The 24780-nt window shown below is 42.4% G+C and overlaps 1 protein-coding gene across 8 annotated transcripts in view; it reads left to right on the forward strand.

The window, feature by feature from the left end:
• Positions 1 to 7532: 7532 nt before the first annotated feature.
• The window catches only part of NOSTRIN (nitric oxide synthase trafficking), a 65676-nt gene continuing 48428 nt past the window's right edge, over positions 7533 to 24780 (forward strand). The window contains exons 1-2 of one of the 8 annotated variants that reach the window (XM_070357879.1): positions 7533 to 7772; positions 18216 to 18301. In XM_070357879.1, the coding sequence (XP_070213980.1) occupies positions 7746 to 7772; positions 18216 to 18301 (113 nt within the window). In that variant the 5' untranslated portion in view covers positions 7533 to 7745. The remainder of the gene's footprint in view (positions 7773 to 18215; positions 18302 to 24780) is intronic. The other 7 variants (XM_070357886.1, XM_070357895.1, XM_070357873.1 and 4 more) reach the window with 7 other exon arrangements.

Raw genomic sequence — 24780 nt, forward strand, 5'->3', positions numbered from 1 at the left:
CTGCTGGCCAGCCTCTCGGCCTGACCCTCGAACACCTGGAACCCTAAAACCTGACCAAGGGCTGCTGCTCACTCAGTCATCAAAAGTGGTTCAACAGCCCCCAGCCCAGATGCTGTCCCTTCACATTCTTCTTGCTGTGGATATGGTAAAAATTCCTTCAGATGTTCCTGGCAAACTTTGCAGAACTTGGCTCATTTTAGACTCCAGTTTTTAAAAATCTATTCTTAGCGTTAGGCCACCTTTTGATTAAATCCTTGGTTCCAAGCCTTCTTATCTCATATGTTTATATATTTTTAACCAACAAATCTCCAAGAAATTTCTCTAAGTGGCCCCTTGGGATCCTTCTGATTCCTTCTCAGTTTCCTGCTTGTCAAGGCCATTTTTAATCAGAGCAGCAGAGACTCCCAAGGGCATTTGGACTGTTTCCCATTTTAGAGTTCCTGCCCAGAGGTCATACTTATCTTGACTCTCAGTGTTTTGAACTCTGCTTCCTGAGAATTAAGGATACAGGCCTACTCAAAAGCAACATTCTCATCTTATGGATGAAGAGGAACTAGCTAATGGGGCCACTTTCTCAGAATTGAATTCAATGAAATGAAAACATTTATGTATTGAACACTTCCTTGCTCCACATACTTTATATAAAGAGCTCACTGAGTAGTGTGGGAGGCAGACCATTAAACTAATAATCTCCACACAATAGGACAGATGAATTAAAAGAAGGGCAAGCTTTGGATAACAGTAGTACAAAGACAAAAGTGAACTGTGTCTGGAGAAAATATCACCAGCTGGACTTTGTAGATAAATGAAAGCCCACTAAGGCAACTTACAGGTAGAAGGAATTCTAGGTGGAAGGAACCACCATTATACAAAGTCATGAAGATATGGACTAACAAGGCCTGCTGTCTCCATTTCACTTATTGGTTCTAACTTTTTTTAAAAGGTTAAAATTAAAGTTAGCCTAATTATTATCCTTTTTAAAAAGTGTTATTGGTCTTGTTTGTTTTCAAAGCAGTATATGTTTGTTTTAAATGTTAAAATTACATAGAAATGTAGGCCCTTGAAAGGAAGACTCCTCCACAGTTCCATCCTTCAGAGCTATAGTGTTATCTGCCCGGTGTATATGTGTCTGGATCTTTTTTTCTTACATAGGTAAACAACTAGACTCACTTCTCTCGCAACTTGTTGTGTATTTTGTACTCTGTCCTCATTGTTTGGCTCTTTCACTCCAATATCCGGGTTGAGTAGCAAGGCAGCATAGTAAGGAAACACAGAAGCACTGGAGTTAGATGAATTCCAGCTCTCCAGCTCCTACCTGTGTGACCTTAGGTAGGTCACCTAACCATGCTGTGCCTCAGTTTCCCTATGTGTATTATAAGGATCAAAATAATACAGATCTATCTCGAGTGATTGCTATGATGATTTTAAAAGTTAATGTTTATACAGCACTTAGTATAGCTTTACAAATATTAAATATTGACACATGGTGAGTCCTCTAAATGTGAGCCCATGTTACCTTAAGGTATTTAACCAAGTCCCTATTGACCCATGCTTGTGCCATTTCCAATTCTTCACATGCTTTGGCTACTAAAGAAATGTCAAGGCAAGTTTTGAATTGCTCTTAACCTCTATTACACGCTTCCCAGGTGGGGCTGAAAGAGGAAACAGACAGAACAGACTCCATCCTGAAAGCAGGACTCCATCTTGGGCCGGACTGTGGACTTTGAGCTCTATGCCCAGTAGCTATGGAAACGACATACCAACTGGAAAACCAGACCCCCCCATATGGAAGAGCCCCAGGGCTCCTACCTAGACTCTCTGTTGCCTAAAAGAATACCCTAATTATCTGTGCAACCAAATAGAATCATAAATTCTATTATGCTTATTGGGATATGACCACAGGCCTATTGCTAATTGTCCACTGTTAAGAGTCAGACACGACTGAGCAACTTCCCTTTCATTTTTTCACTTTCATGCATTGGAGAAGGAAATGGCAACCCACTCCAGTGTTCTTGCCTGGAGAATCCCAGGGACAGGGGAACCTGGTGGGCTGCTGTCTATGGGGTGGCACAGAGTCGGACACGACTGAAGCAACTTAGCAGCAGCAGCAACTACCTAGGCTTAAGGCATACGAATCACGGGTTAACTTTGATTGTATCTTTCTTTTCCTTTGTTCAGACTAGGAAATTTGGGGAGGTGGGTTTGTGCATGTACACTTAGAGTATATAAGGTTTTCGCAAAAACTTGTTGGGATCCTTGGCTAAGAGGAGACTCTGCCTTGGGCCTGCCAGTGTAATAAACTGCACTCCACTATCTGCATTGTCCTTCTGAGTGAGTTTGTTTCCGGGAATGCTTGGCTACAACAATGCTAGTGGTAAAGAACCTGCCTGCCAACGCAGGAGATGTAAGAGACACAGGGTTAATCCCTGGGTCAGGAAGATACCCTGGAGTGGGGCCTGGCAACCCACTCCAGTATTCTTGCCTGGAGACTCTTATGGACTGGACAGAGGAGCCTGGAGGGCTACAGTACGTGAGGTCACAAAGAGGCGGACACGACTGAAGCAACTTAGCATGCACGCACCTCTATTACTCCTGGGCTCCTTCTTACTGACTTAAGACACCCAACATCTGCTTACAGACACTTAACAAATGTGTCCTCATGTTGTTGGAGGCAAGCCTGCCTTGGAGACAGCACCAAATGCGGTGGGTGGAGTGCAGTGGAGTGGCTTCCAGATCAATCCACTGCAGATTTTCTTTCTGCAGAGAGGTCATGCGGGAAGGCGACTGCTGAACACAGACTGGGAAAGGAAGCAGGAAGACGAGGATCTGAATGATCGAACAGTAGGTCAGCTGAAGGCCCGTGCTGGAAAGAAGCCAGAGAATGAGTGCAAGCCAAGAACATATGACCAGAGACAAGCCTGAAGAGAACAAATTTTAAAGATGCCTTGGGCATCTTTGTTTAGAAAAAAATATAGAGAATACCTTCTTTGAGATGCTTCACTATATAGAATTCTCATCAACCTATAGATACAAGCAAGGTGATGTTAACACCAATTCCAAAACTATAAGGCTCTTCACCTTCTTGCTCACACAGGAACTCAACTTCCTCTTTCCAGTCTCGCTGGGCCATTTCTGGGAGTCAGGGGTTGTGGATTCTCATCTGCTCAAGGACAAACTTATTCAAGTTGGTCTCCTCTGGCCTCCTTGCCAAGGTGCCTCACCAGCCACAGCCTCTGGGGTTGCAGCCACCTTGGAGAACCTGCTCTGCTACTTCCCCCCAACCCCCTCCACCCTCTGCAGGGGAGGGGTATGTATGTATAGGATGGGGTGTGGGGTCAGAAAGGAGAATCACCCTGTTTCCAAATCAATGTCTAAAGTCTGTCATGAACTCAACTCCCCTTATTTCTCTTCCTGACCTCAACCTCTGCTGAAGTTCCAAACAGGTCCCCTGAGGTTGAATTGAAGAAAAGGAAAGGTTGACATATTTCAGTCCTCCCTTTCAGTGTCCTATCCACTTTTATCTCTCTGGTCACTGAAGAACAAATATTGACTGTATAGTGTATTGAATATAAAATGCAGCTCTTAGCCCGTTTCTGTGTCTGTGCCCTTTGTAGTGAGACACTCGGCTCCTCCCACTAAGGACTGGAATCTTCCCTACCCCCTTGAATTGGGGCTGGCCTGTGACTGGCCTTGGTCTGCTGAACAGAGCCAAAATGATGGTGTGTCCATTCCAAGCCTTCATCTTGAGAGGCCTGAGCACTTCCACTCACTCTTGGCTCCTCAACATACCCTAGAACAGTCTGGCTTAGGCTTCAGGTTGAGAAAAACTCACCTCAGCTCCCAGCCAGTCACCCGCCCAGCAGAGCCTAGAAGAACTGCCCTGCCAAGATCAACAGACATTTGGAGATGACCTGCTTTTGCATGAGTGGGCCCAAGGAGAACCAAAGAACCATTCAACTAAACCACACATTTGTGGACTAAATAAAGTCATTTGAAACCACTGGATCTTCCGTTTATTGTTGTCATTCAGTTGCTCAGTCATGTCCAACTCTTTGTGACCCCATGGACTGCAGCACACCAGGCTTCCCTGTCCTTCACCATCTCCCGGAGCTTGTTCAAACTCATGTCCATTGAGTCAGTGATGCCATCCAACCATCTCATCATCCTCCGTTGTCCCTTTCTCTTCCTACCTTCAATCTTTCCCAGCATCAGGGTCTTTTTCAATGAGTTGGCTTTCAAATCAGGTGGTCAAATTGTTGGGGTTTCAGCTTCAGCATCAGCCCTTCCAATGAATATTCAGGGCTGATTTCCTTTAGGATTGACTGGTTTGATCTCCTTGCTGTCCAAGAGACTCTCAAGAGTCTTCTCCAACACCATAGTTCAAAAGCATCAGTTCTTCAGCGTTCAGCCTTCTTTATGATTCAACTCACACATCCATACATGACTACTGGAAAAAACATAACTTCGACTATATGGACATTTGTTGGCAGAGTAATTTCTCTGCTTTTCAATATGCTGTCTAGGTTTGTCTTAGCTTTTCTTCCAAGGAATAAGCATCTTTTAATTTCATGGCTGCAGTCACCATCTACAATGATTTTGGAGCCCAAGAAAATAAAGTTTGCCACTTTTTCCATTGTTTCCCCATCTATTTTCCATTAAGTGATGGGACCGGATGCCATGATCTTAGTTTTTTTTTTTTTTTGGGGGTTCTTTTTCTTTTTATTAATATATTTATTTTAATTGGAGGCTAATTACTTTACAATATTGTGGTGGGTTTTGCCATACAGTGGCATGAATCAGTCACAGGTGTACGTGTGTCCCACCATCCTGAACCCCCCTCCTACCTCCCTCACCACCCTATTCCTCTAGGTTGTACCAGAGCACCAGCTCTGGATGCCCTGCTTCATGCACATGATCTTAGTTTTTACACAGCATTATTGTGACAAGGGGTTTCCCTGGCGGCTCAGACGGTAAAGCACCTGCCTGCAATGCAAGAGACCTAGGTTCAATCCCTGGGTCAGGAAGACCTTCTGGAGAAGGAAATGGCAATCCACTCCAACTGCCAGAAATTCCATGGACAGAGGAGCCTGGGAAATTCCGTGGACAGAGGAGCCTGGCAGGCCCCAGTCCTTTGGGTTGCAAAGAGTCGGACACGACTAAGCAACTAACACATACACAGTGTGACTAGAGATAAATACAGCCCTCTTCTAACATCCAAAATCAAAGTTTTGTTGCAGATTCAAACACCCTCTGAAAAGCTTAACAAATAGCCAACTCTAATTCTCCGAATTCAGTCAGGACAACCCAGCTTCCTTTACAAGAAATAGCCTGTGGTAAGGAGACTATAGTAAGATGGAGATATTTTAATTTCCCCAGGAGGTCTAAGGGAAAACTAGTTAGCCTGCTGGAAGAGACACACATGAGAAGTATGGGTGTGGGAATGTCCTCCCAACCTCCCAGAGGGCCACAGAGACCACAGTAGCTTGGGGTGACAGTATTTCTTGTGGGGATTGGTAAGGGAGGCCAATCTCCCCGTGCTGAGCTGAGTTAGGCCTGAACTGAGACAAGTGCAGCAGGAACTGGGGGAAGACACTGAGCTGCCCCAGGCTCTGGATCCGAGGCTCAAGCCAAGTCGTTTACCCTCTCTGAGGGCAAGGGAGCCCTCCAGTGGGAATCTGAGCAACGTGTTACTAACCTCAGTTTACAGTGTGTCTTAAGCCGCTTTCAGTATGGCGGGGAGCTTATCTAATTCTAGCCCTGATAGCTAGGACTCCATGTTGTAATCTCCAGTGATAACCTTTCTTGGAAGAAGCTCAGGGTAGAACGTTGTTAAGTGTGTGAATGGAGGTCCCTGAGGACCCCTTCTCTCTACTCAGATTACAGCAGCAGGCCCCAGTCATTTTGGCACCAGAGACCAATTTCATGGAAGACAATTTTTCCACAAACCAGGGGTGGGAAGGAATGGTTTGGGGATGATTCAAATGTATTATATTTATTGCACTGCATTTATCTCTTGTCACACTGTGTGCCACTCTATTTCTAATTTCATGCTGCCGCTGATCTGACAGGAGGTACTGGTCCACGTCCCAGAGGTTAGGGGCCCCTGGGTTACAGAGACAGTCTTCCGCCCTCACTGGCTCTGCCTCTTCATGTGTTATTTCTGCAGTGCTGTGCTGTGCTTTGTTGGTCAGTCATGTCCAGTTCTTTGTGAACCCATGGACTGCATAGCCCATCAGGCTCCTCAGAAAAGCCCATGGGGATTCTCCAAGCAAGAATACTGGAGTGGGTTGCCATGCCCTCCTCCTGGGATCTTCCCTTCGATCCCCCTTCAATCTCTTCCTAATCCAGGGATCAAACCCAGGTCTCCTGCATTGCAGGCGGGTTTTTTACCATCTGAGCCACCAGGGAAGCCCAAGGATACTGTGTATAGCGTTTGCATACCATGGGCAGATAAGTGGAGTCTGAGTCATGTGGGCAGCTCTGAAGTGTTCCACTGGGCTGTATGTGTGGAATTCCTTCCAGGCTGTGGACCTGCATTTACCCGTCCACCAGTCAGAGCAAAGCTACCCACAGACCAGCTGTTATAGGCCATTAGCTGGAAATCTCAGGATTGACCACAGGCCACAGGTGCAGAGAAAACAATTTAAAAAATAAATTGCTAATGGCTGATTTCTGGTTTGATTTATCCTCTTGAGTGATTAAAAAAAATCAGGGTGAGCATAGAAAAATCCTTCTTAACTTGATAGTTTAGCCTCTTGGTTCTTTTGGGGTAGTAGTGAGGGGGTTGAGTTAGGCACTTGAGGTGCTTACTACACGCCTGCTCCCTCATAAGCTTTTCTGGACATTTTCCACTACAGTCATGGTTATATAGCATGCGTGGGTGCGTGCTAAGTTGCTTCAGTCTTGTCCAACCCTTCACAACACTATGGACTGTAGCCCGCCAGGCTTCTCTGTTCAGAGAATTCTCCAGGCAATACTGGAGTGGGTTGCCATGCCCTCCTCCAGGGGATCTTCCGACCCAGAGATTGAACCTGAGTCTCTTACATCTCCTGCATTGGCAGGCAGGCTCTTTACCACTAGCGCCACCTGGGAAGCCCTAGTTGTATAGGGATGGTCTTAACTGTTTGATACCTTGGCCCTGGGTGGTTTGGGGCAGGGGGACATTGACTTGATGTGTGAGAGGTAGGTAAAGGAGGTGATTGCGGATCTGGCTCTGGACTGGTTGTATTCCAAATCAAAACCGTGCTTACAAGTTGGTTGTTTGCTGTCTGTCTCAAGGAATTAGCTAATCCTGGAAGGGGCAATCCTTCCACGTCAACCCCATAGGCCCCAGTGTGTCAAAGCATCAGAAAACAGACAATAACAAAACACAGTGAATACAGCAAGCTTAGAGAATCTCTCTACTACCAGCCCTGAGTGACTGAATCACCAGGAACACTTTATAATCTCTGGGCTGTCTTTCAAGGCCATGCAGTTCACGACTCAGTATTCTGACCCCTAACTATTTACAGAAATCATTCTCACCATCTCACTCCAATGCTCTTGACCCAGAGCCATTCTTTGCTTTTTCAGAAAGCAAATGGGATTAAAGTCCAGGGCTGGGACTTCCTTCTTGGAGTGTTTGACAAGGACTGACGTACTCTAGGCCCTTTGAATCCCGGAAGTCCAGGACACACCCAGCTTTGGGTGCAGCATCCTGAATGCCGGAGTGTAGGTACAAGGACTGAAGCAAACAGCATTTCACCATGAGGGACCCACTGACAGACTGTTCGGTGAGTAGCTCCGTGTAATTTGCGTGCCTGCGTGTGAAAGGCGGCTGAGGAGTAGATTTATATACTAATGGATTTGAACTTAAGAAATTTGAGACGCTCAGAAGCCAAACATGTTTGGATATTGGCACTGGAACAAAAGTCTGTGGTTGTTCTTTGGTTTAATTTAAAACAGAGCTCTTTCTAGCAAATGACAGGGCAGGTAATTGTCATATTTTATTTTCCTATTCTTGGAAAAACTTTGAGTGGGTATAACATTATATTTACACGCAGATGGTGGTTGTTCGGGAAACATACCAGTGGTGCCAGTGTAGAACGTAGAAGGACACACAAACGTGTGGAATATCTGCAGCTAGTCTGGGGCTTTGGGAATTAAGTCGGGTGCAAAGGTTTTGCGTATTTTCCCCTTTCATTTAGAGTCCAGAACTGCAAGTCCCGAAGGAGGAAGTACAGGCTGCACTGTCCAGCCTGCAGTGGTCCTTGGACATGTTTACTGACTTGTTTGTTACAATCCTGAGAGCATTTAAAAAAACAGAAAGTTGGTCAAAAGTGCAGAGACATTGTGAGGTCCTTAGCCACAAGAGCAGAGATGTAATTTAGGAAATGAGAAGCAATTAAAACAAAGGGTGGGGGGAGGAAATAAAGTAATCAAGGATTGTTGTTGTGTTGTCCCAAGAAATGATGCCAAAAGGCTAAAACTGGTGACATCAGAAGCAAGGGACTGCATTCATCCTTCAAGTATTTTACTTAAAAACAAAAAAAGGTGGAGAAGCAGATCAACAGGGGATGTAATAAAACCCTAAAGAAAAAAATCAACAGAGAATTTTTGGTTTCATTTGTGTTTATTCAATGGATGTGGAATGTATAGGCTTAGTGAAGATGAAACTGAAACTGTCATCCCACCAAATGAGTCAGGAATCAGACGTGCTAAATGAGATAAAGTCATAGCGGCTAGTAATAGTAATAATGAGAACATAGTAACAGGCTCTGCCTACTTTTACTTTTTAAAATATAATAGTAGTATGTGTATTACTATTGTATGTTACTATTGTTTTTACAAATAGTAATATGTGTATTACTATTCGTAAAAAAAATTCCAACAATATGGTTGCATTCAGATTTTAAGAGTGAAACCTCCTCTTCCCTTAAATTTCCTCCAGCAATCTTTTCTCTTTTTGGTAAGCACAGATCACTTTTCAAAGTGTTTTTATCATTTATGTATTTGTTATTTGTTTATTTTTCACTCCTTGCATTTGCTCCCTTACTAAAATGTTAACTCCTCTCCTTTCTCCCCATTGATACTTTGGTGATGTTTTTGCATGGGGTGGGTGAATGGATGGGGGGATGCAACAAGTGGAAGGAAAAACTTGGCATCGATGATCACTAAAGAAGAAAGTCAAGAACAAGAGAAGAGTGAGATAGTGGAGAGGAAAGCCGGGACAAGTTAAAAAAACTGAAAGCCTAACATTCCTTTCCAAGGCTGACTCTAGATCCAGAACTAGGAGAACTGTTTCCTTTGAGCAGCTCCCAAGACAATCCATCACCACGTCTCTATGTCAGCTTAATTCTCCCTCCCTGACAAGCACAGGTCCTTTTCCCTACACTGGACCATTGCCCCAAGGACTCTTGTCCTTGTCTCTAAACTTGAAGGTTGTCTCTCTAGGCCCAGTGCCACCAATCATAGTCTGGGAGTAGAGAGTGGGAGGATATTCCTTCAGCCAGGGTTTCTGACTCCTCTAAAGTCAGGGAATCTTTATTTATTTGCAACTGTTTCATCTCCATCAAGCATTAGAGTTGATTTCCTGGTGCAGTCCTGGTTTGTGCTTGGGGAACAATGCTGTGTGGAGATGAGCCTGAAATTTAGGAACAGAAGAAAACAACAGAGTGGACTGCAAAAGAATGCTTTGTGAAACAGGGAGTTTCATGAAGAAACCAAAATGAGTCCAAAGTTTTAACCACCTGTAAAATATCCCATTTCATGAGTCCCTGAGGTTGCCCAGGGCACAGTTAATTCATAAAGCCTTCCTGAGTCCCCTTTGCTGTTCATCTGAAACTATCACAACATTGTTAACCGGCTATACCCCAAAGCAAAATAAAAAGTTTAAAAAATAGTAAGAGGTTGGTTATATAAAATATTATACTGTCTTGAACTTGGGGGAAGAGTAGGTGCTGATTAAGGCATTGTGTTGTACCAATATTCCTACATTAAAAAGAATTCATAAAGATGTAGTTTAGCTACAGTTCTGAACTTGGTCTACCCCAGTAGATCCATATATGGAAATCAGTGGGTTGAGTGACCTTCAATGGGAAAAAACATGACCTCCTTATTTGTGTTAGTTCCTAACTGTAACTAAGAATTTCCCCCAATTTTGAGTATAACAGCAGTGTCTGTGACCTTGTAACTAATGAAAATCACTTATATTTTTATATAACATTAGAGTTGGTTACAGATATCTAGAAATACCATTTATACACACTCAGTGTGACTTAAAAATTTGAGTAATTTTTAAGACTTGTTATTTAGTATGTTAATTAAAGAGCACACAAAATATCCTGATTTTAAATTATGTTTTATAAAACATATATCAATATAGTTTTCTTTATAATCCTGTTATTTTGTTTTATGAGTTTGAAAATATTTTTATGAGTAAAATAGATTTCACCAGTCTGCAAAAAAAATTTATAAACCTCTTCTTTTAGGTCATGCTCCAATGAACAAAATAGACTGATAGCTGGGCCATTCTACCTCACAGATCCGGGTTAGTGTCTATGCTCAAATTATCAGTCACTAGGGTAGCACACACGATGCTTGAGTGCTGTGTGGAGCTTTTAACTAATCTTAAGACTGTCAGAACTTATTTGAAGGAGATTTTTTTAAAGTCCTGTTTTTGAAAAAGAGAAGAATTGGCTCTGGGACTTGATGCTTTAATGCCTGTGAGCTTAGCTTCTAAACCTAAAAATATGCCAAGGGAAATCATTTTCAAATCCATGTGTAAGGCAACAGGCTGGATCAAATTATCTTCAAATGAAATAATCTAATCATTAAAAAAAAAAATAGCACCTTCCTAAGAAACAATGCCAAAGAAATCAAGCGCAAATAATAAGCTATAGCCAAGGTTTTGCTTTTACTCACCCCTTCACTACCCAGGAAGGGACTGTCAAAGCAGGCTTTCTTGGGTCCACATAGTCAGCCTCTCAGGGCCACACAGTCAGCTGCTGAAACAGTCCTGTGGGTTCAGATGCCAACTTGAGCTTCCCATCTCAGTGGTTCAGCCTGGGCTGTAGGATGTTAACTTGCATGATGTTAACTGGCACTAATTCAGAGGATGACAGGGCAATGGTCCATGGCTCCTGCGGGATTCTGGGACACTATAGAGATAAGCAGGCAGCTTGAATCTGGTGTGGTTGTCCTTGGCCCACACCATCAATGAGACATACGATGTGCCATTTCACATTTTGTGGGCCTGTTTCCTCATCTGTAAAGTAATAAGAGGAAAGGATGAAGTAGCTTATGTTCTTTAATGTTCTGTATCCCACGGTCTATGACAACCTGCCAGGGAGATTCCGAATATTACCCGGATGCCTAATAAATACAAGAAATCCCCTAGTTTAGAGGATATTACATCACATGAAATCGGTAGCACAGTGCCTGGCATATGAAAGGCATTGAACAAAAGCTTATTTAATTAAATTTAAGTAGAATATCAGGTTTGTTTAACACTATGTAGATCATCATTACCCCTCCCCCACCAAAAAAAAAGCCTCCAAACTTTTCATACTGGCACTTAGAATAAAGTGAATTTTTCTAGACTAGCTGAATTTTACCTTCTTAATCATTCAAAACATGGAAAGTTAGAAAGAACAGCTAGGCCAAGGTGGATATAGAGTATTTTCATTTTCATTTTTCATCTTTCATTTCATGTTCCATTTGCCTAGATTACTAAGTTTTTTTGTAAAGATATTATTTATCCAACAGAATTTGCTTACAAGGGCTGGGCAGAAACACTTTCTTACCGGCAGAATAGGAAATGTCTGTGTACATCGGCTGTCTACCTAAAGGGATTTTTAGGGTCTCAGAAAGATCCCACTTATTTCTCCACCAGTCTGCAATCTCTTTATCAGGAAAAAATCTTTTTTTCCCGGTAATTAATGACCCCAGGGAAAAGCAGCCTGTTCATACAGTAAATTCATAGGGAGATGTAAGATCAACAGTAGGGTCTTTCTTGGAATGAATATTTGGTAAGGGGTGGGATATTCAAAAGTTCAGTAGGTGGGAAAAGAACATGAAAAAATGATCTTCCACATTACTCTGAGCAGAGCAAACTCTTCGGTGCCCGTTGATGACGTTGAGGGGCCATCTGCACTGCTCATAATGCTGAAAGGTAATGCCACTCTGAGTTCACTTAGTGTGGTTATCTGCATGTGTGCGTGCTATGTTGCTTCCTTCTTGTCCGACTCTTTGTGACCCTGTGGACTGTAGCCCGCCAGGCTCCTCTGTCCATGGGATTCTCCAGGCAAGAATACTGGAGTGGGTTGCCATGCCCTCCTTCAGGGGACTCTCCCCCACTCAGGGATCGAACTCAGGTCTCCCTCATTGCAGGTGAATTCTTTACCAGCTGAGCTACCAGGGAAGCATGATTATACTGACTACCTGTTTATAAAATATATTTATTTCTGATGGATTCTCTAATTGATTTGCTCCCCTAACATTTCTAATCACAGTTCTGTCCCTAACTAATGAAGCTATCTTTTGCTGTTTGGGCCTTAACTATAAAATAAGAGGATTGGACTTTAGTAGTTTCCAAACTGTGGTCCATGGAATCCCTTCAGAGACCCCTCTGCTGGGTGAGACAGAGTGGGGAGGAGAGATGGGAGAGGAGAGGGAAAGCCAAAGCCAAGGTCAAGAGATTTCATCCTCCCAAAGCAGAGAAGGTCTCAAGATTTTCTGCTTACATACGCACCCCACCCCCTACACACACACACACACACACACACACACTTGCTGGATGAGATTGTCTCTGGGGTCTGCTTTGATGTTTACACAAGTCTGCTTTCCACAGCTTTTATCTTCAAGTCTGAATAGATAGTACAAGATGAAAAGTACAGAATCAATGAATCTAAAGAAGTGGTTATGCTGAAATAATGAAGGTATTCTTAGCAACTTTTTTATTTATTGATGTCACCTTTATCTCAGTCTGTTTATCTCAGTTTGTTGGGGAGTGTCCAGTACATTGTATGTAGAGTTAAAGATTCTCCCCATTGCTGTAATAAGCAGAACATCCCATTTTTATTTGATCATTGAGTTAACAACAATGTAATGTATTGAAGAATTTCCTAACTTGTGTGTATCTGCACACTGGTTTGGGGGAGGGGTTACAGGTAGGGTATAGCTGGGGGGCTGAGCTCAGTGGCCAGTTGCCTCTGCCTTGAACAACTTTGTCCATTTATCACATTGTTCTAGCACAGATATCATTTTCTACAGATACCATGATGTGAAAAAAGGAAGTACTAGTCTATTAAATGACAGGAAATCTTCCAAAATCTAAAACCGGGACTCTCAGGGGCAGTTGAAGCCATAAGATATGATTGATTTGAGCAGACTCTTATTTAAAATAGATAACTATGAATACCTTTGAAAAAGATAGGCGGTCTCCAGACTTCCATAGCTCACCCACTCTACACTAAAAGCAGTTGAGTTTTGAATCACTGGTTTATAAACTTTCAGAGCTGTCTGACTTCCTAGAACTAGTCTTCTGGAGATAGTATTTTTAAAAATTAATTTATTGATTTTAATTGGAGAATAATTACTTTACAATATTGTGATGGTTTTTGCCATACATCAACATGAATTGGTCACAGGTATACATGTGTCCCCCCCATCCTAAACCCCCCTCCCCCACCTTCCTGCCCACCCTATCTCTCTGGGTTGTCCCTGAGCACAGGCTTTTGCGTGCCCTGTTTCATGAATCAAACTTGCACTGATCATCTATTTTACATATGGTAATATACATGTTTCAGTGCTGTTCTCGGAAGATGGTATTTTTTAAATGTGTCTTGGAGAGTTTTGATGCCTTGATAAGTTCAGGAAATGCAGTAGCCCCAGGACAGGGAAAAATTCTCAACCGGTTCTGCTCATTCCCACTTCCGTTAGGGACAAGGTTTCTCCTAGTGGCCCCATCCTCACACATGGTGTCTGAGACACCCGATTCTTTCCCCAGGACTTTGGTTGCAAATCGTCTCTTCTGGTGATGGTGGGCTGCGGGGGTCCGTGCCCTCAGACAGCTCATCACAGAGACCCTTCCCTCCACTCCTGGTTTTCCAGGTGGGAGTTTCTTCTCCTCACTTCTGCTCTGAAGGCTCCAAATCCTTCCATCTGGCTCTCTGCTTTGTCTCCGCCTTGTTATTGTTCAGTCACTGAGCCATGTCCGACTCTTTGCGACCTGCTGGGCTGCAGCACACCAGGCATCCCTGGTCTCCACTATCTCCTGGAGTTTGCTCAAATTCATGTCCATTGAGTCAGTGACACTATCTAACCATCTCATCTTCTGCCACTCGCTTCTCCTTTTGCCTTCAATCTTTCCCAGCATTAGGGTCTTGACTCAGCTCTTTGCATCAGATGGCCGAAATTGGACCTTATAGTGTTTAAGAGCAGAAAAACTCACTTTGCAAGCAAGCATCCAAATCTTTCTCCCCTGCACATGGCCCCCTGATGTTTTTGTTGAGTCTTTATTTCTGCTTTGGTGTAAGCTAGAGAGAGAAACAGGATGCTATTTCAAAAGACACTGCTTAATACTGTGTAATACTTTGAGATATTTCTAAATAAACAAGAATGCTACAGGACCTATAAAAAAAATCATAAAATTTTATTGAACATGAAATAAGATTTGAACTAATGAAAAGACTTACTGTGCCCTTGGATGGGAAGTCTAAATACCATAAAAAAGTTAATTTCCTCAAATTGAGATGTATAGATGTAATGCAATTCCAATTAAGATCTCAGTGGGGATTTTTAAAAATTGTAATTAGATAAATGTTCATAGGGAAGAACAATTGCACAAGAATAGTCAAAGAAATTATGAAAGGGAAAGAAAATGTTGCTTAAAAAGAGCAGAAACAGAGTTCTCTGGTGGCCTAGTAGTTAGGATTCCAGGCTTTCATTGTGTAGCCTGGGTTCAAGCTCTGGTCAGGGAACTGAGATCCCACAAGCAGCTTGGCTTGGTCAAAAAAAAGAAAGAAAGAAAGAAAATATCACAATATTGCAATGTTGAAAAAAGAGCAGAAATGTGTTGTTATCTCTGTAACTTAGGTAGCATGAATATAAAGGGATATCATAATTAGTGTATGTATTATTATTATTTCTGAAACATAATAATGTTTCGTAATTTAAAACAAAAAGTCTGGGCTCTGTAATGACCTGGAGGGTGGGATTGGGGGAGGCGAGGGAGGGAAGAGATATATGTATAATTATGGCTAGTTCACATTGTTGTATGGCAGAAACCAACACAACATTGTAAAAATAAGACAAACAAACAATAAATAAATCACTTGTAGATGTTAAAAAAAAAAAAAAACAGACTCTGATTTAGAATAATGTTTAGCTATATATTTTAGAAATGCAAAATAAGAGTGGCTTTGAAAAAGAAAGTCTATTGTTATAGTCCTCCCATACATAAAATATGTCCCTAAGTAGAGAGTTAGGGCTCAGATAGAGGCCCTCAGGATCCAGGCTCTCTCTCTTTCTGACCTAAAATCTTAGCATGTGGCATCCACCCTCAAGATAACCTTATGGCACAGCTGTCATTTTAATTCCCAGATTCAGGAAAGAGGAGGAAGGAATTTTCACTGAAGCCCAACATGAACTTTCACCCATCTCCCTTTGGGAAGCATTTAATTGCATGGCTACACATAAGGGGGAGAGAGGTTGAGAAATGACTTTATTCCAAGGGCATGTGCCTGCTTAACATTTCTCTATTTTCTTTTCATGATACCTAGTTATGTTTTATTGATGTTATTCAGTGTTATGGGAAGGAAATAAAAGGCTTAAGGGAGAATTTAGTGAAAATGTTTAGGTGACTAAGAAATAAACAAAAAAGCTAAGCAATTTTAAAGTGCTTACCAAACTCTCCCATTGTACTTGTAAGGGGAAGAAGAGGCCTGAGAGTATCATGTCATTCACAGATAACAATTTACGTTTATGAAAATAAAAATGAGAAATCTTGGTTGCCACACTGTGATTTTACTCTCATGCCTCAGAGGAGAATCATTTCTTTTTTTCTTTGCAAACTTTAAACTTTATTTTGTATTGAGGTATAACCAATCGGCTTCACAGGTGGCTCAGTGTTAAAGAATCCACCTGCCAATGCAGGAGACACAGGAGATGTGGGTTCAATCCCTGGGTCAGGAAGAACCCCTGGAGAAGGGAATGGCTCTACACTCCAGTCTTCTTGCCTGGAAAACCCCATGGACAGAGGAGCCTGGAGGGCTATAGTCCATAGAGTTGCAAAGAGTTGGACACAGCTGAGCACGTATAGCCTATTAATGTTGTTGTAATTTCAGTGAACAGCAAGGGGACTTGGCCATACATATACTTGCATCCAAAACCCAAAACCCGCTCCCATCCAGGCTGGCATATAACACTGAGTAGAGCTCCATGTGCTATACAATAGGTCCTTGTTGGTTATCCATTTTGAATACAGCAGTGACCTTCCCAAACTCCCTAACTATCCCCTCCCCCGAGCAACCATAAATTCATTTTTGAAGTCCATGAGTCTCTTTCTGTTTTGTAAGTAAGTTCATTTGAGAGAGTCATTTCTTCATAATGAAGGCTACACCCAAGTGTGTTTTGCTTGCTTGGAAGATAGTTTAAAATTTTGTGACTCGTTTGCTGCAATTAAAAAAAATATATATTTTCAGATCCCAATCCTCATTTCAGCTTTTTTGGACAAGAAAGCTGGTCTGTGGTCCAGAGTTGCTGTGGCAGCCGTCCCTCCAGCTCACCGTTCCCAGCCTGCTCTCCCTTATCCAGGTGTCTGACGGTGCTGTAAACCTGTGATTTTGCAAACCTTGCTTTAGGAGTCAACAATGTCCTTCTAAATACCTTTGCACTCTGACCCCAGTCCTTGTGTTCTGGGTGGTTTCAGTGAGGCTGTTTTCTCCTATTGTGCATCTACCAGGTCCTGTGGTGGCTTTCTGTGTTAAATTCAGGGGAAAGTTAAACTACTGCATAAAGATCAAAGGATGTAGTATCTATAAGAGTATGTCACTACATCCTAGTGTCGGTTGGTCCCACCCCTGCAGGTAGGGGCCTGTTTTGGTCCTTTCTCCAGGATTTTATTCCTCTGTGCCCTCTGTCCTATTTGCCAGTCTACCAGCCCCTTACTCCAGGTGCTGGCTGACAGCTGAGAAGTTGTCTTGCACTGAAGATTCCTGTATGGAAACATGGTTGTCCCATAGGAGGTTCTCAGGAAGTCTGAGTTTCCTGTCCTTTCTCCTTCTCAGCAGGGTGACCAGCAGCATGCTCACGACATCTGAGGTCAGAAAGGGGCTGGCTCATTGTCTGAGCAGAGTCACTGCATGACACTCAGTCTACACAGAATTTGCATCCTCCTGGGTGCAATCTCGTTTTGAAAAATGACATGGGCCATCCCATCTCCCAGATGGAAACACCGAGATGATGCGTTTGAGACTAGATCACCTCTCTCACCCACTCTGTTGTCAGGAAAGCAGCAGAATCAATTGACACCCTCTTCCTATGGGCAATCATCATCTATGTCTAGCCTCAGCAATACAATGTTCAGAAGAACATTGTGGAGTTTTGAGCCACATGACAAAAATCTCTCGATTGGAATATTTTTGTCTACAACTAAATTCATATATAGATACACTGATAAAGGTTTATTTATAAATATATAAAGGTTTGGTTCAACCAAAATGTTCACCTCATTATTATAACATTCTTATTACGAAAGTTCAATGAGATATAGAGGGGACTAGGAGAAATTTTATTAACAAATTATTTACTTACGTTTTCTATCACAGTCAAGAAAGACTCACTTTAATGGTTCAGGGTTTGTCATGAGGTCCAGAAATATATTGGAATTTGTGGGGGTGACATAACATGAATCTGCAGTGTATTTCAGGATGTATTTTTAGCTTTCCTGGGACTAAAAGGAGTGACAGGAATCCAACTTCACCCACTGATGAAGAGTTTGCATTTGGCCTAGGAAGAAACAGATAGACCAGCTCTATTTTTGAAAAGTTCTCCAGAGTCTTTCACATCCAGACAGAAGAGACTTCCTCTTTATTTTTAAGAACTCATCAAAGTGTGCATTCTGTAGCTGCAGAATCATTTACGAAGACAGCCCTCATCACAGCAGCATTCTGAATTTACAGCAGTTCGGTCTTTGGGAGTGCTCCTAACCCTTCTGTACATCTTTTCTGTTTCAGTATAATAAAGTATACAAGAACCTGAAGGAGTTTTCTCAAAATGGAGAAGATTTCTGCAAGCAGATCACATCCATTCTTCAGCAAAGGTACAAAATGCATGTTTGCACGGAGCAGTTTTTCCTCTTTAGTTGCAGCCAGCGACAAGACTGGAGGAGTGATTACAAGCTGTCCTACTTTCCAGAACGCAGTGTTATATTTTGGTACTTGAGAAATCAGTCTGAAGAGTGATTCTTCGCTATTGCACATTTATCACTGGGGTACCATAAAAATCAGGAAACAACAGGAAGTAATTCTGCTTGGGAAAGCTCAGTCAAGTCCCTCTGATTATCACCCTCTCCTGGGGCCCACCATTGTGCCTGACCTATACTCCCATTACTGTGCTCTTCACACTGATGGCAATTATTCGTCTGCTTTTCTGTCTCCCTGGCAAGGGCAGCAGCTGTGTCTTACTCATCTTTGTATGCTGAGCTCTCAGAGTCTGGCCTTTTGACTTCTTCAGTAAGTGTCTGTTGAGTGAGGACATGGATGAATAGAGTCACCATTTTCAGTATCATCTTCTCTTAATACTACACTTGATCATGTGTAAAGCTCTTTATTATGCTGAAATGAACACACTTAACTCAGGCAAGAAATTACAAAAATTCCTGCTTAAAATTAGAGTCCCCGAGGATTGAATTGGGCCTACAGTGTGCTTAGGTCATTTCTCTACGTGTCGACAGTTCTGTAATAAACAATTCCAAAGAGACCTTCAAAAGAGATTGGTTATTCTTTCAAGGGAACCCATTTCAAGTTTAAAATACTGTACGTGTGCCATAAAAGCAAAGATGCCTGAGTTAATTGCATCCTGTGTTAGTAAGTCAAGAGCAAGGGAGAACATTCACTGGTCCTGATAAAGCTATGTTCTTTACATAGCTTTATCAGGACGAGTGAACGAGGCCAAGGAAAGATACAGGAGAGTTCAAACATGCTTTTTTATAAAGAAGTGACCAGGTTTGAAAAGACCCTGATACTGGGAAAGATTGAGGGCAGGAGGAGAAGGGGACGACAGAGGATGAGATGGTTGGATGGCATCACCAACTCAATGGACATGGGTTTTGGTAGACTCCGGCAGTTGGTGATGGATAGGGAGGCCTGGGGTGCTGTGGTTCATGGGGTTGCAAAGAGTCGGACACAACTGAGCGACTGAACTAAACTGAACTGAACCAGGTTTGTCAAATGGAGTCAAAAAGAAAACAAGTTTAAACAAGTTATTTCTCTCTTAATAGCCAAATTGCTTTAATTCTATGAAAAGAAGAGAGGACCAATCTTGGAGGGAATTTTTTTTTTTTCTATAAGAAAAATATTTTTGATCCATCTCAAAGGAAACTATGTAAAATAAGACCAGTTAACTATTACACAAGTTCAACCTATTACCTAAATTAGAAAACATCTCCCTCCTGCGATCAAGAAGAATCTGTACACAGAGTAACCGTACAAGTGACTTGGGTTACAGTAAGCTGAGCCTTGGTTATTTGGTGTCTACAGGTTCAAAACTAGTGCCTGATAGAGAGCTATAAAGATAGAAGGTTGATGATGGATAATGCCTGGTAAACAAACTCAACAAATAACTGAATAAATTTAAGAGAATTATTTCTCCAAAATGGCCCTATTCTTTCTCTCTTGTCTATGTAACTCTGCATCTCTGCCTTGCCACAGACACACCTACTTTGCATACAGTCAAAACCTTCCTTTCTTACCTGTGTCTCTCTTGAAGTTGCTTCCTCAGGCTTCCATCTGCCCTAGACCTATTCACGTGCAAACTTTCCCACACGTTCCAGAATGGCAAATGGGCTCCAGCGAAGGAGAGACACGTGGGTAGCTAAAGATATCTCCCTTCACAGTTTTATCTCTTCATAGAGCAGAATATCGGAGAAGGCCATGGCAACCCACTCCAGTACTCTTGCCTGGAAAAATCCCATGGATGGAGGAGCCTGGTAGGCTGCAGTCCATGGGGTCACTAAGAGTCAGACACGACTGAGCGACTTCCCTTTCACTTTTCACTTTCATGCATTGGAGAAGGAAATGGCAACCCACTCCAGTGTTCTTCCCTGGAGAATCCCAGGGACAGTGGAGCCTGGTGGGCTGCCATCTATGGGATCGCACAGAGTCGGACACGACTGAAGCGACTTAGCAGCAGCAGCAGCAGAACAGAGTATAGAATTTGAAAATCTAGCAAAATTATGTGCACATCTCTGGGGTAAAAATTGCATAGCATAAATACAAAGAGGGGATCTAATGGTTTACCTAGACCCAAAGAATTATGCTGGCTATTAGGTCGTATATGCAATGAATGCTTTCCTGAACAATGGGCAAAGCTAATCTTTCACAATTAAATCATTTCCCCTTAACCAAGATACCTTGTGTGAGTTGCTTTATATTTATTCCTGATAAATGTGCATTTGGCAATGCCACCTCACACCTGAGCTTGAAGCTCTCCTTCCTTTGCTCAGCTCTTGGATCATGTAGTTAACCTAAAGGATGTCATCCATGCTAAAAGAGTAGGTGTTTCCAAAGAATTGTTTTCTAATGGACACAAAGTCCCTACTAATCTATGAATATGTGGTATATTGTATTTTTTTCCCCAACAAATTCCCTGCATGTCAGCTGGCAAAGACAGATGCTACCTCCCTCCATGACTGGGTCATTTCTTTCCCACTGGGAGTGATTCTGAGGTTCCTGTCTCTTCCAAAGGAGTGTTTGAGGACATAATTACCATATCAAAAGGAGGAGTGGTCACAACCAACATAGCAGTCCCCAGTCTGTAGTTAGTTATCAGTAGTTCGTTCCCCAGACATACAAAAGATAAAAAGCTGTTTCCCACCAGTTATCCAGACATGAGCACTCGGCTTATTTTCCTCTTAAATGGAAAATAAGATGGGCTTATTACATATGAATCAGTGATACCTTTCCTTGGTATTAGGAAAATGCCTAGAAAGCCAATACTCTGGGAAAGAAGCTATCATATTACTTGGGCTTTCCTAATGACTCGACAGTAAAGAATCCACCTCCAATGCAGGAGACCGGGGTTCAGTCCCTGAGTGGGATAGATCCCCTGGAGAAAGGAATGGCAACCCACTTCAGTATTCTTAACTGGAGAATCCCATGAACACAGGAGCCTGGTGAGCTACAGTCCATGGAATTGCAAAGAGTTGGACATCACTGAGTGACTGAGAACATCGTATTACTTAAGAGTATAGACAAGTAACAGGAAACCCCATCAGACAAGTAAAAGGGTACCCTTAGAATATGTACAGCAGGCAGTTCTACCGAGACCCAGAAAATCATGACATAGAATTCATGAAGACAAATCCAGCAGCCAACATATGAAAGATTTAGTGAGAGGGCATATGGTGCTTAAGAATACCTGCCACATAAAATGCATTCAGTAAATATTTGTAGATTGAATTAAAAAAACGAAAGCTAGTTTAAGGTTTATTTTCTTATTATTACACCTGTATTGTTAAACAGAGCCTTTACTATCCTTGGATATTAACAGTTGCAGACACCTTGCTTAAGAATCCATTGGAATGTGCTTCTGCTAACACATCTGTATTAGCTCCTGGCTACAAGGGACTGCATCCCAATCAAGCTTCAAGGCCAGATAATGCTCTATTTCCAAGCTCAGCTGCCTTCTTGCATTTGTTCTAATTGGTGGTGATAGAAAAGTGTGTTGGAATTGAAACACCATTTTGCCTGGAAATTCTGTAATTCATGGCTGTGCTTAGCTTCTTTTATCTAATTAGCTGCTTCAGTTTCCTTTTTTTGTAGTAGCAACTCAGATTTAGCCAGAAACACACAGCAGCTCCTAAAATGCCTAATGCCAAAGCCATCACATTCACTTCAAAACAATCACAAATCAGATCCAAAAAAACAAAGGCACATTTCTAGAAACTGTTTGAACGTTTGGTTCCCTGCCCCACATAGCTGAAGTGTAAACAGGCTTTGATGGGAAAAATCAATTATTTTTTTCCTCTATGAAAGCTTAAGATCAGGTTTTCAAACAGCAAGTACCACAACTCTGGACATAAAACATTTTTTTTAATTAAAAATAAAAGAAGAAAACAAAGAAGGAAGTGTAGTTGGTCATTGTTTCATCTACAAGGCATTGCAGAGGCTGTCAATAAAAGATAAGTGATTAAAATGAAATCTTTAATAAATCCTTATCTTTTCTAGTCTACCATAGCTTGAGTGATCTTAGTTCCCACAACTTCAGCCCTTTTCTGCGTATTGATAGCTTCCATACGTACTAGGCAATACGTCTTAACCTGTACTTCAAACCATATATCCAACAGGCTATTGGACATTTCCAGCTGAATGCTCCATGAAACCACAATGGAAGCTTATCCAAATAGAGTTGATCAGCTTTTCACCAAAGCTGGTACTCACTCCTTCTGGATTTTTAACCATGATTACCTGGACCTCTGCCCACCCAGTCAAGCCCAGTATGGGGGATCCACCCATGACCCCTTCTTCTGTCTCAGTGATCAGTGGCTGCTCAGTCATGTCCGACTCTGCAATCCCTTGGACTGTTGCCCACCAGGCTCTCTGTCCATGGAATTCTCCAAGCAAGAATACTGGAGTGGGTAGCCTTTCCCTTCTCTGGGGATCTTCCTGACCCAGGGATCGAACCCAGGTATTCTGTATTTCAGGCAGATTCTTAACTGTGTGAGCCACCAGGGAAGCTCCTCTGCTGTCTCAACTCATGACCAAGTCCTTATATTTCTCTTTTCCAAACACCTCTGCTCCTCTAGCTTTGTTTTCATTTCATGGCTTCTGCCATTGTTCTGGCAGAGCACTCTTAACCTGTCCTCTGCCTGGGGGTACTGCCCTGCTGCTGGGCAGTTTGTACACTGCATGAAGGCACCTGGCTGAGGGGCATTGTGAAAGTAGAAATTTAATTCACTCTCAACCTTCATGTCTGGTACCTGGGCTCAGAGCTGTGTCCCTTCAGAGGATCTAATTTTTCTCACCCAAGCAAGTTGCCTCAACTAGGGAGCATCTAAGACATCTTTCACTTTGTGGTCAGGACCCTGTTTAAGACCCTTCAGAAGTTTCCATGACCTTTAGTATAAAATTCAGCCTTTGTAGTATTTCATAGAAGGAACTTTAAGATCAGCTTAAAGATCACATCTCTAAGATCACATCTTTCAGATCACATCTCTCCATCTTACTTATGGTCGCTGCTTGTAGAACCACTTGCAATCACCTCCCCACCCCTCCTACCTGCCATCATGGGTCCTGGCAGTTGTACATGCTGTATCCTCTGCCCAGGAGGCACTTCTACCTTCACTGCCAGCTTCCACTCAATGCATTCTTCAGAATTCAGTCATCCCACTCTGGTTGGCCTCCTGGTCAAGACTCCACTAGTATTTATCTCTGCTGTGGCAGTACTGCCTTTCTGTTCACTTGTCTGTCTCCACTACTGGACGCTGAACTCCTTAAGGGTCTTTGTATCCCACATGACTTGCACAGAGTAGGCATTCATTGGATGCTCACTGAGGGAATAAATGTATTCTCGTGAGTGATTCTGTGCCTTTAGGCACTCACAACCTCACACTTTTTAGAAGTTTAAGTTATGCTCTTTACAAGGAGTAATAAATGAGTGTGTCAAAGAAATGTACTTAGATAGAGTATTTTGAACAAAAGCTAGAAGAGAATAATAAAATCATAGAAGAGACCAGGAAGTGCGTTAAATGCATCTTATCTTTGGTTTCTCTTACTTAAAGTCTCACAATCCAATGCACTATGTGAATACTCTATCCCACCCCTAACTTACAGATGGGGGTATGGAAAAGGTGGCATATTGTAATTTCTACTCAGATCTACACAGGCATGGCGTGAGGGCATCTTCCAAGTGGGCAGGCCGTTTGGGGCACAGCTATGGGAGTGATCCAGTTCCCTTCACAACGTATTAGGGTTTTCTATGGTAAGGGACACCTGTGGTCATCAAGCCCAGTGGCTTTTGTACCTGGTAGCAAAGGGGTCTGTGGAAAGCTCTCAGGGGTCACTTTAGCAGGTAGGAAGAAATTAATGGGCGGGACTCAGCACCCTTTTTCATTCCTGTTCCCACTTACTCAGAACACAGCATCTATATAATATGGTGGGATTCTGTATAACATTTTGCTTTCCAGTTGAAAAGTTTTAAAACTGCCTTTCTTATCTATTTCACCTGACTTCCCCCACAACAAAGCTCCCTCTCCCCACCCACATAAACTCACTCAGTTCAAGAATTAAGACACAGAGGATCTGAGGTGCTAGACCAACCTTAGCTGTGCATCCCCTGGGCCAGAAGCAAGCAGAGACTCAGTGAAACTCCCAGACTGGACACCCAAGCAGCGTGACCTCCAAGTCTCATCTTCCTAGTTCTCCTTTTAGACACTGTTCTCAGGAACCAGAATAAAGGCAATGAATAATGATGAAGTGGGTATGGTTGGCTAGCCAGAGAATCCCACTGCTCAAAAAGTAGTACCTGTGTAAAAATGTCTTTCAATTTTCAAATTGTTATTAACTTTTATATACAGCCTAT

The sequence above is a fragment of the Bos mutus genome, chromosome 2 (genome assembly GCF_027580195.1).
Source record: "Bos mutus isolate GX-2022 chromosome 2, NWIPB_WYAK_1.1, whole genome shotgun sequence".
NCBI lineage: Eukaryota > Metazoa > Chordata > Mammalia > Artiodactyla > Bovidae > Bos > Bos mutus.